This window comes from Dendrobium catenatum, unplaced genomic scaffold (genome assembly GCF_001605985.2).
Source record: "Dendrobium catenatum unplaced genomic scaffold, ASM160598v2 fragScaff_scaffold_1434, whole genome shotgun sequence".
In the NCBI taxonomy this organism is placed as follows: Eukaryota; Viridiplantae; Streptophyta; class Magnoliopsida; order Asparagales; family Orchidaceae; genus Dendrobium; species Dendrobium catenatum.
In genome coordinates, this window is record NW_021319896.1 from 257,431 (window position 1) to 269,958 (window position 12,528).

At 33.0% G+C, this 12,528-nt stretch overlaps 1 protein-coding gene across 1 annotated transcript in view; it reads right to left on the reverse strand.

The window, feature by feature from the left end:
- The window catches only part of LOC110097773 (vacuolar protein sorting-associated protein 22 homolog 1), a 32,174-nt gene that overhangs the window by 15,620 nt on the left and 4,026 nt on the right, over nt 1-12,528 (reverse strand). Inside the window, exons 3-5 of the mRNA XM_020824329.2 lie at nt 4,466-4,555; nt 4,275-4,385; nt 703-838 (exon numbers count right to left, since the gene is read on the reverse strand). Coding sequence (XP_020679988.1) covers nt 703-838; nt 4,275-4,385; nt 4,466-4,516 — 298 coding nt within the window. The 5' untranslated portion in view covers nt 4,517-4,555. The remainder of the gene's footprint in view (nt 1-702; nt 839-4,274; nt 4,386-4,465; nt 4,556-12,528) is intronic.

Genomic DNA, 12,528 nt, shown 5'->3' on the forward strand with positions numbered 1-12,528 from the left:
TGGAAATTCATAACCCATACTTCGAAACAAAGAAATGAATATTAGCTTCCCTCTAGGATGAAGCTACTCTACCTTGCATAGACATAATGAGATGAAGAGACATGACTTGAAATTATACTCATATAATTGCTCTTAAAAAACAAAGCACTCAAATAACTACATATTATGAGTGCATTTCAATATTATTAGTGCAATTCAATGCACACATGCATGCGTGCAAACTTACACACACATAAAAATGGCAAGGATAGGGAAGAGATTGTCATAGCCTGGGTATCACTGAAGCCCTTAAATGTGAGATAAGAAGAACAATGGGTGGCAGAGATGATGATTTAAAGGCTTAATTCGATGCCTAAAAAGGTCCAAGAAAGAGAGAGGAGAGATAACGAGAGAACTGATCAATGCTCATCGTTTAAAAAAAAAAAGCAGCAGAAGTATGGATGACCTTACTAAAGGCAACGCCAATATACCTTAAATTAGGTTGTGATAGTGGTGTGAACATCTTGTATATTTTCCATTGTATCATATGTTTTTTTTTTTCCATGTCCTGCCATATCTTCCTCATACTTAATCAGTATCTAGGCCTTAATTATATTTATAAAAGATATGTAAGGTTATACATGCAATCATGATCTCTAATCAGTCAAGCTAACAGAAAGTTGCAAAATGATCAAGACGGAACAAGAAAATAATAATACCAACCAAGTTCATAATAAAAGTCACCAATTCCTAGTAATTCTGCCCAAAATCCCTTGTTGGAGGCCAGGGGATCCACTCCAACTTTAGCACACATCTCATGGAATTGCGATCTAAAAGTAGGATTTTTACGAATATCATTCTGCAAGGCAACAAACGACAAACAAATCACAAAAAAATGCAATAACCGGTGAAAGAGAGCTCCTAAAAAGTTTTAGGCATAATAAAATAATTACATGCATTCAATCAAGATAAATAAACAAAAGGCACGCACAAAGATCCTAATGAACAATCTCTAAAAAAGAAAAAACCAGTTCAAATGCAAATTAATAATCCAATCTCCCTGCATTGTTTCCACAGTTTCATTTCGTGATTGCAATTAAAATTCCAGATTTTAGAATGGTATTAAAATATGAGCTCCAGTGATAAAAACCTCTATTTTGAGAAAGAAATGTTAACAGCCTCTTAGATGAGGAAACCATCAATTCCTTTGTGGAGATGACCTAAAAAATTACTTGCAATTACTAAAATCTACATGCACCCATGCATGCTTACACATTCACCACCCATGCAATTATTTAAAATTGTCTTGAATCTAGAGGACACTCATTTGGACAAAAATAATTTCATTTATTCATTCTTACTTGCAATTACAAGGCATCAATCCCCATTTCTAGAAATTGGGTTACACAGAAAATGCCAAAATTTAAAGCCAAGCTAATCCTAAATTGAGACCAAATCAAATCCTATCCAAATGTTCAAGCCTAATTTCATCCAAAAAGAATAACTAAAATTAATAAAATTTGACCTTAATTAAATATGGTTTGAGAAATGATTGAAAACTTTTTGGTTTAGGCCCTTTGTAGCCCGATTTTACCTCTTTTGATTGGCCTATGAAAATCTAATTCTTTTCTAAACTAAACTAGCTAATTTATACTTCATCAATTCACTCGGTCAGCAAAGAGCTCTTCTCCATATGAGTTTGGTGAAGACCATGGAGGAAGTGACCACTGAATCATTTGATGGAAGAAGCGCATGTGCAATGTAGAATAGAAAAAGAGGAAGGAGTTTAGCTCGAGTGTTGAGCAGTTCCAAACTTCCTATACCGGTAAGATCTCTATAATATGGAACAAAAGTGGATTAGGTGACAAATGTGACAATCGTAGCACAAATTCAATCACTGGATGGTATAATTAAAGCAAACTTAATCATCTGAAGTAGCACTTTTTTTGAGACAGTGCAATTGAATTGGAATATGAATCTCAACCTGAAGTTGGAGAAGAACAACTCCAAAATTTGATACATCTAAATACATCTCAACTTTATATATATACAATCTCACACTCTACATTCTCTAGCTTAGGCAATTCATTATCATAAACCTATTTCAACCTCGGGTATTGATAAACCATAATCATACTTAACTTCTAATACATCACTGGAAAGAAGAGTGCCATCATAAACATCTTCATAAAGTTTATCCGAAGTCTGGGATAAAGTATCTTGCTGATGCTCTAGATCAAACTTAACTGTAGGTTGAGCATCCTTATCACCAACCTCAAGAGATCCATATATTGTCTGAACTGTGATTGATGTGCACAAATAACTCATATGGGACGTGCTCAGTTATGCAATTCTTCTTTAAAAGTATTAGAGCAATCAAAGATTTTATCCATCTAAAACTGAATAGTTTGCTTGCTTAGTAGAAGTTGCAAACGATTGAGTGAATCATAATATTAGTTATGATCAATGGAATGTGTTGGAACACAATAATAACTTGTATATTGAGATTGAAGTTCATTGTACTCATCGTTTCATAAAAAAAAAAAAACTAATAATTATGACTCTAAGGTAAACACCAAGATTAATGAGATTGATTGTATGAACTTTGATGAGTTGATCATGCAAGCATGTGATTTGGATAATTATCATAATCATAACATTAATAAGAAGGTAATCATTATGCCTATAATAAGCCATGAAAGAGATTTGAAACAAAAATTTTGCACCAAAATGATGATGACTTGCCTTTGATTGGAAACAGCTAGACAATGATGGTCTCGAATCATTCAGAAGATGAATGCTTTTGGTCACATACTAGGAGGAGAATGTGAGGTCAACGATGAAAGGTTCTAACAATTTTCATAACAAAAGAAAAAAACACAGATTGTAGCAATGGTCCACACAATCACTAAAATGAATTTCCTGTACCGGGGGGTGAAGATCAGGTGTTGAAGATGTTAAATGCAGAATAGAGTGGAGATGTGGTGGCTAGGTTAGAGTACTAACAAAGAGGGAGCCAAAGGAAGTTAGGATTCTAGTGCCACTATGAGTGTGAGGAATGTGCTAGGCAATACTTGCAGGAAGTTTCTAAAGGCGCATAAGGTAAATGATAGAATTGCGTGAATGGCACGTGAGGAGTGGGCAATCGTAAATCAAGCGCGCACAAACATGAACACAAGCAAAGAGGGATTAATGCATGCAAGAGGTGGTTGTGTGGATGCGAGAAGAAGATCATGAATAAGGGACATAGCAAGTTTGCGCATACAAAGGGAAAGAGGGACGGAGAGATCGACTTTACAGAGTAAGCGAGGGAATGAGTTTGTCACGCAAGAAAAATCTGACCTACACTTCGAGTGTGAGTATGAGACAAGGCAAACAACAAAACGCCTGCAAGATGAAAATCGAGTGTCGTGAAAGTGAGATCAGTGTGAAACTTGATTACAAACATATAGTGCAGATTGTGATTTAAAAACTAGAGTTGGGAGCAATCAAAAGCGAATTTCAATAAACTGTCTGCAAACATAACTTAAAGTCACCAACATACACAGTTTGAACTTACACAACTTAGAGCACTTAGTTGGCAATAAATAATTCCATTCATTCAATCATCAATCAATAATCTCCTCCAATTACAAGCCATCAACCACTATTTACAGAAATATAATTACATGGATAAGGCCAAAATTTAAATCCAATATAATCCTATCTTGAGAAAAAATCAAATCCTATCCAAATATTCAAACCTAATTTTATCCAAAGAGAATAACCCAATCTAATAAAATAAATCAAATAAAAATAATAAAATTTTGGCCATAATTAAAAATTGTTCTTAAAAAGGGTTGAAAATTAGTCTGGTTAAGTTCTTTTGTAGCCTAATTCAAACCCATCTAATTGGCCTATGAAAATCTTATCTTTTTTACTGCATCATTAGAATATTAGAATTAACAACTAACAAGAATTGTTTTTTGTTGCGAATATCAATCTGCAAAGCATAAAATCACAGCAGCACACCAATGAGAAAACAGATTCCTCTCATATAAAGTACGATTTCAACTTGTATTTCATAATAATAACTCAAATTAACGCAACCTAAACACTGAATCACAATGCACCATTCAGCCTGGTTTTAAAACGTAATATTGTCAAATCTCACCAAAATGAAGAAATTAAGCTTTGTCAAGATTAAAAAAACTATTAATTGAAATGGCTGAAGGAGTTCATATTTCGACAAGAATAATTGAAAAACATGGATCTTCTAGCCAACAGAAAGCACAAAATGCACACATATCAATTGCCTTGTGCTTCTGAGCAAACTCTTCCAATTGAGATTTAAATGTTGCAAGCTGCTCTTTCATGAGATCTGCTCGGATCTTTGCAACATTTTCTCCAAGCAGTCGATATTGGTCCTGAAATATAAATTATTTAAAAAAAACAGGCGAAAAAAATGGGAGTCAAGTAAAATTTATGATAGGAGATCGGACAATACTCGAGCAGCAACAGCAGTTTGTAAACCAGCAATTCCAGGTCTTCTCCTCATACTGCTGTGTAGATGCCTTTGGTTTTAAACAAAGTGTAGCTGTGATATTTTCCAGTATGTTAGAATAGAGGATGGCAGCAATCTCCAACTAAGCAACAGAAAAGTATAGAAATATAGCTTCAACAACAATTGGGAGGACAAAACTTTAAATAGGAAATGAGTAGCTAGAAGTAATCATAAATTAAACTAAATGTTTATAGAAACATCTGACTTTTTTCTTTATTTAAATGGTGTAATGAGGCTTTCTGCAAGTAAATATGAAACAAAAAGGTTTGAGAAAAAGAAACGGCTAAACCTTCACGGAGAGCCAATCTCTAGAAAAAGAAGACAACATGCCAAATCTAGATATATTCACAAATAACGACTATGAGAATTAGGTTAATTTTTCCTAAAAAATTTTGTATGGTTGAGTTGTCTGATTTGCTCATAAAGAATTTGAACAAAAATGTGCTAAAATAAATACATTGAAGAAATGATAGAGCCAAACAAAAAAAGCCTTGATTAAAGCTTCATGTTACCCACAATGGAATAGTAGCAAGATGTATTTTACTGTTTTTTAATGGCATGAAAAAGACTGTTATAAGAAATTAATAAATTAATGAGAATTTTAGAGTACCAGTGGGTGCAGGGATTGATCAAAAGATGGCTACAAGCTCCAAAATTTAATGCAAGTATTATATAAAAGTAGCATGCCCTGAACTTTATAAATAAAATATTAATAAAATCATCTGCACCTACAGAAATAGATAAAGACAGTTCAAACCTAAGAAATAAAACTTGCAGAAAGTCGTGGAGAGGAATAATTGTAGAACAATGTTCTAGTAGTTGAGAAAAATAATGCAAATCTTACTTACCTCGCGAAGAACAGAAAAGATCGAAAAACTAATCATATAAATGGATAGCTATCTTATCATCATAATTAATCTTAGCCTAACTATGTGAAATCAGCTTTATAACTCTTCAGTTTCCATTAACGCCGATTAAGTGTTGCAAGATATATTAAATATATTCTTCGCAAATCATTTTAAACAACTTCTATTTATGTTATCTTAAGTTTACCCCTTCTCCTACCTAATACTCTAACGTTATTTTATTGACTCGTTTAATTGGTGAATTTTCAACCATCTTTATATATGTCCAAAATATCAAAATATATTTCAATTGTCATATATTCAATACACACAACTTCTTTATCCATCATAATTTCACATATTTATCTTAACATTTTCATTTCTACTACAATCAACCATAATATTAATGAATTTTTTATAACCCAAGCCACACAACACCACTGGTTTAATTGCGATTTTAAAAAAATTACTTTTAAATCTCCATGACATTTTCTTATCGTATAATACTCTAGAAACAATTTCCATTTTAACAACTTAGCCTTAATTATAAAAGTTATACTCTCATTTAGACAATCTTGTTTTTTTTTTTAGACAATCATTATTCTATATAATACATCAAAGATACTTGAATCTATCGCACTAATGTATAACTGTATCTTCTTAAAATATTAATTGACAGTTGTTAATACATCTAAGATTGCATACAATATACTCAAAATTTTTATTACGCTAATTTTAAATTCTCTATTTTTTTAAACATTTTTTCATTATCTAAGTATAATTATTTCAGTGGATGTCTCATGATTAAAATTATGTCATTTGCAAAAAAACATATATCAAGGTATCTTACTTTTAATATCCTCAGTAAAAATCTCCATTGCTAATACAATTAGAAATGGACTCAATATTGATCTTGGGTGAAATTCTATTATGATTGGAAACTCTTTAATCACTCCACAATTACTTTTAATACTAATTAATCCTCCATTATGCAAATATTTAATTTGGCACACATATTCAAGGCTTAATAGACCTTAAATCATTTATTGTGACACATAATCATATTTCTGCTCAAGATCAATAAAGATCATATGAAGATATTTTCATAATTCTCTATAATTTTTCGTTAATTGTCTTAACACAAAAAATTGCTTCTACATTAGATCTCCAACACAAAACAAAACGAATCCTCCAAAACTGCATAAATTTTCTAAACCTTCATTCAATTACAATGTAAATAGCTTCAGTGCATTATTCATTAAGTTGATTCTTGTATAGTTAGTAAAGTTTTGAACACCTTCATTGTTCTTAAATATTAGTATCAAAATACCATTATTCAATCATTTGACATCTTCTTAATTTTTAAAACTATATCAAAAATATTATTTAAACAAACCTGATGTGATACCACATGCGAAGGAGCTTTTCAAGAAAATTAAAAGTGATTGACAATGGAATTACAATTAAGAGCTTAGTGAGATAACAAGTAAAATCATTAAAGGTTCTTAGTTGTTAACTTGCTTAGGCGAAGGAGTACAAGTAGATTAACCAAAAACTCATGGATAACCAAGGATAGTAGCAATACCAATAGCTATTAATCAACAATCCGTAATTTAATAACGAGAGTTTCACCTTGGGGATTGATCACTCAACTACGCTAGGCTTAGCGGGAGAAGATCTTCAGCACACCAAACGATGCCATGAGGAAGGTTGCAACGCCGATGGTCTTGAGCCACAGAAAGGTCGACGATGGTGGAGGAGACACGAACGGATAGCCGTTGACGGTCCACGAATAGTCCTCGAATTGCTCGTCAATGACATCTACGAGCGTGGGGAGGATGCGATTCAAGTAGTCTTCAACGGTGTCGTCGAAATCAAAGCCCACATCAAAGAACGGCGATTGGTGGATGTCGACTTGACCTCGATCGTCATGCACAAATCCAAAGTTCCATTCGGATTCCGCCATGCATGCTTGGCGTCGGAGAATCTTCCACACGAAGAGAGGAAGAACGTGGTGTTGAAAGAGAGTACTTGTCGTTTGATAAGATGGGAGAGGAGGGGAGAGGGCCGGTGGGAATCTTAAGGAGAGAGGGTGGGGGCCGGCGGGTGCAAGAGGGAGAGAGCTAGGGTGAGAGCAAATTAAGTTGGATGCTTCTCAAAATGGTTTACTAAAATCTGAAATTTAATTTCAGGTTTTAGTAAATTTGGAGGAAAGTATTTGAAATAAATTTCAAATTTTGAATGTGATTAAGGGACTTAATGAGGGATTAATGAGGCCCATTAAGAGGGGAGGCCGGCGGCTTGTAGAGAGGGAGGGAGAGGTTTGAAAACTTAAAACTGAAATTTAATTTCAGTTTAAGTAATTTAGGAGGGAAAAACTTTGAAATCAAATTATGATTTCAAAACGGTCAAGACATTAAACAAGCAATTAATGAGAAAATTTCTCCATGGGGGCCGGCGGCATGCATAGAGGAGGGGGAGAGGGGAATTCAAGGGAGAAAGGATTCCAATTTAGGACGATGATGTGGCAATAGGTTTCATAACTCCAATCTAAATTAAATTGAATTTGAATCCCATCATGAAAACGTTCCTAAATTGAAGTTCCAAATAAGGAAAGAATTCAAATTTTGAAATTTTCAAATTTCAAATTTGAAAACTGTGTAGGGAAGGGGGTTGGGTGGGTGAGGGGAAGTTGCTGGCAAGGTGGCCGGCCGGGGTTGTGGTGGTGGCCGGCGGTGGGTTCCCAAGGGGCGGCGGCAATGAAGGGTTGGGAAGGAATTTTCTTGTGGTGAAGGAGAAGGAAGATGGAGGTGAATACGAAGGAATTTTCTTGTGTCCTCATCAAAACCACTACAATATCTTCTATAACTCTTTAAATCTCATTAAGTATCTCGTATGGACCTAAAAATCTCGCATTTATGTTTCTTTGGAGCCAAATTTATTTCCTTCTTGTGAATAAATTTATAATATACCTCATTATATTGGCTAATATACTCTTCTAAAATTATTTATTCCTTAAAAATCTCAGTTAACAATTTATCAAAATAGCATTTTAATCTTTCTTTGCTGCCTTCATCTTTAACTAAGATCCTATTATATTAGCTTCTAATGCATTTAACCTAAACAAAGTCTTTATTTCACTTATCTCTTGCTTTGGCCATTATATAAATCTCCTTTCTCCTTCCTAAACATCAAGCCTAATTTTAAAATCATCAAAATTTTATATTTTTTTAATCACTATACTCTTTGCAATGTCTCTAGCTTTCTTATATAATAATTAAAAAACTAAATAATATTCAACTGTTGTTACTCTTTAAAAGCAAATTTTATCCTTGATAACTTTTAGTGCCTCCACAGTATACCACCAAGTCTCCCTATTAATGAGTGGTTAATTTCTAAACTCTTTTAAAACTTCAGCAAATATTGTAATGAAACTAGCCTTCTTATCTCAAATTAAGTTTGACTTAACTTAAAATTTTCGAGTTGACCTCATTTAGCAACCTATCTTTGAAGATTAATAATTTTTCACATTTTGAATTCCTCCTCCTTATAATAAGATAAAATTATTAATATTATTTTCTTTCTGCTCTTAAGATAAATACCCAACTACTACTTTATGTTGTGATATCAAATTCTTTATTGGATTTACAAAAAGATTTTTCTATTCCTCTAAGTAAGAATAAGTTTGTTTATAATTTAGTAGCTTTATTTTTATAACTAAGTGTTATTTTTATGTACTGAAGTATGCATTCATTATAGAAAGATCATAGGCTATTGCAAAAGCTATGCAATGAATCTAATATAGCTTGTCCTACTACATTTTCATCTCTTATTCCATACCCACCAAAAATCCTTTCACAGTCCACCCTATCAAAACCTATATATTTATTCAGATTAACTCTAATAGATATAATTTCTTCCTCAAATATATGTGAAGTAGTTCATTCATCTCTTTCCAAAATTAATATTTTAAACTATCTACTAATCTAACTTGGGAAGAATAGGAACTTACTACATTCATAATATCCTCACCAATAATTATCTTAATAGTAATCACCCTATAACAAATTAAATGTATCTCAATAATCTTAAAATTTAACTATTTCTCGACTAGTATCCCAAACTCACTGGTATTGGGTTTTTCCTCTTTCCCTTTTATTACTTCTAAACAAGCAATTTTTATTTTCCTTTAAATTATTATGTCCACAAATTGTCTCGCCGCCCCATTGAAGGTCCCTCAATTTCATTTAGCAAATCTGGACTTATTATTAAACAAACTCAACCCTTCCTTATTTTTCACATAATCATATTAATCAGTGATACATAGCGTTTGGTGAACACCTTGACACCATTAAAAAAAAAAAAAAAGATTTATTCCATTTGTTTTGATGTGCGTTGTATGATTGCCATTTTGCAATCAATTTCTCTCATACATGCTAAGCACAGACAGCGAAAATTATTAAAAATAAAAACATTAAAAAAATATAAATCCAAATTGTAATGCAAATCTTTGTTCAAAAAATAAAAAAATGCCTGGGTTTCATACTAACTTGCAAACACATTTATTCAAAATCATAAATCATGCCCAACAAAAAATGGACAGAAACTAGTAAATAGTTATAAGAGCTCAGTAATCAATGAAAAAACTCTATATCTATGCATATAGATAAGTATCTAAAATGACTGAAAATGCAAAAAAATATTGGATAAAAATATGTGATCGGAAAGTTGACTTCACTAGAAAAGATTACAACAGATTGCGAGAGCAAGCGGTCCTGAGTAAGAAGGCTCACAAAACAGGCATCCACTCGATAGATCTGCTCAATAAAAATTGATTGGACAATAATTCGAACAAAAGAAGCAGTAGAATTATAGATGATGGTGTGTTGACTACTTATTCAAGCAAAAGGTGAAAAGGGCATGTCTCAAATGCATAAAGGGACGGGAAATCATCAAAGAGATATGACCAAAAACTAATAGAAAGGCAACAACAGTTGACATGTGGAAGCAGAAGAATTTTTCATAAAAAACACAATAAAATAAAACATAACAAAAAAAGATATGGACTAAAGCTAATGTTGGAAACCAACATTGAGATCTCAAAAATAGAAGAATCCAACCAAAAAAGATGTGCCGGCAAAGAAATTCTTTATTAAGGAACCAATCGAGGAGCTCTTTGGGGAGGCGCGAAGGGTGAGAAACAGAATCTATAACTGCAAGGAAGATATCCTTGGGCTGAGGTTGAGTAATTGAGATAAAAGCCATCACAAAGCATTATCATTGAATACAATCAATAAAGTTGGATGGAAATAAGATACATAGAAATCTCCAATTTCAAGGGAAAGATTAAGGGCAATCAACCAAGGTTAGAGGAGATTGACGAAGTCCACAAGGCCCTTAAACAAGGCCTAGGTTTGAATGTCCGAAGGAGATGATGTTGTGACTGGGTGTGAGATCACAAAAGAGATGAATATTATGGAAGGAGACATCGACATTAGGCCAAAATATGAGGTTACTTGGACCGACAAAGAAAGGATTTTGCAAGACGTGCAATCATCAGAAAGAGGATGATCAGCATGAAACCAAACGTCTATAAATCATGGGTAGGAGGCGACGTCGCAAGAAAGAAACCAAAGCATAGTATCTATATATTTCTATAACCTACATGCATATTCATTCAAAAAGGTAGAAATCAAATAAAACACTAAGTATGACTCCATACCTAAACACTATGTTGGAAAAATTAAGATTTTGGTATTAGGAGTTAAAGTAGTAGGAAAATATTTCTCAAATTCATATAAAATTTACCATTTGAAGTGTATTAAATTGTATTATATTATATCACATCAGGCTCCTAAAAAAAAGGGTTTTCCATTGATGTTGCAACAAAGCATAAGTTCATAAGAGGTAATACAAATGATTCCATATATACTAGTAAGCAACAAATGGTATATTAAAAAATTCAAAAGATAGACAAAAATATCCTATTTTCTAATTTACTAAATAATAGGAGCATTGGGTCCATAAACTATTATAGACTGGTTACCTCAGAAAGGTGTCCTCGAAGAGGATATCTTGCAAGTTGCATGGGAGCAACACATACAACAATATGCATAACGAATTCAAAAAAAAAAAAATCTTACCCAATGTTTTGAAAACCGGATCGGACAATGAATCAGAAGGAGAGGTTCATAGTTCGACCGGTTCGATCAGTCGAACCGGTAGATGTAATAAATAATAATATTATAAAAAAAATTAATAAAATTAAGATAATAATGATGCCAATATAATATTAAAAATTTTATAATTCTGAGAATTTTGAGACTAAAAAATAAATAAAATTCATACATATATAATAAATTACATAATTTTAAAATTAAATATAAATAATTATTATATTTATATTCGATATTTAAATATAAAGCCGAGGCAACCCTTTCGATCCCTTCAGCACAGAGAGAGAGAGAAGAGAGAGAGAGGAGAGCTTCTTCCCCCATTAATCTCCGAGCGTCATTTCCCTTTCTTAAGGAGGAAGTTACTTCCATTTGATCGCAAGCAAAAACGGGAGCTCGCTGTACTCTTTATACGCGGTTCTTCGGCCAATCCTTAGGAAGAGAGTTAAAAAAACGCATGTGCGAGAACCCAAAAAAACAGCGGGTCGGGTTCCGGCTCTTTCTTCGCTGCTACGTTGGCGCCTAATACATTGGTGGCCGAACGTATAGAGACGTACGTTCACTCCGGACAAATAAAGTCCATGAGGTGAAGGTATCATGTTTGTATATACCTTTATGTATAAACATTAAACAACTTTAAAATTATATATCTATTTAAGTTAATTAATTATTTAAAAATATTTATATTATAATTGAACTGATGCGACTTCTTAAGACCCGGCCGTTCAAACTGGGTTCAAACGGTTTCCACCGGTTTGAGTTAGATCGGTTCTTAAGAGGACCGAACCGGCCGTAGGACCGAACCGGCTGGTCCGTCCTGATTTTCAAAACCATGATTTACCACAAAATAAAATCAACTAGTCAATTTAACATGTAGACATGTTTATTGTCCCAACTTAGTGTTAGAGAATAAATAAAAATGAGTGTTTAGTAGATATTAGTTGTTATTAGGATTATTAGGTTTTAAGAAGTCTATAACTTTTTTTTT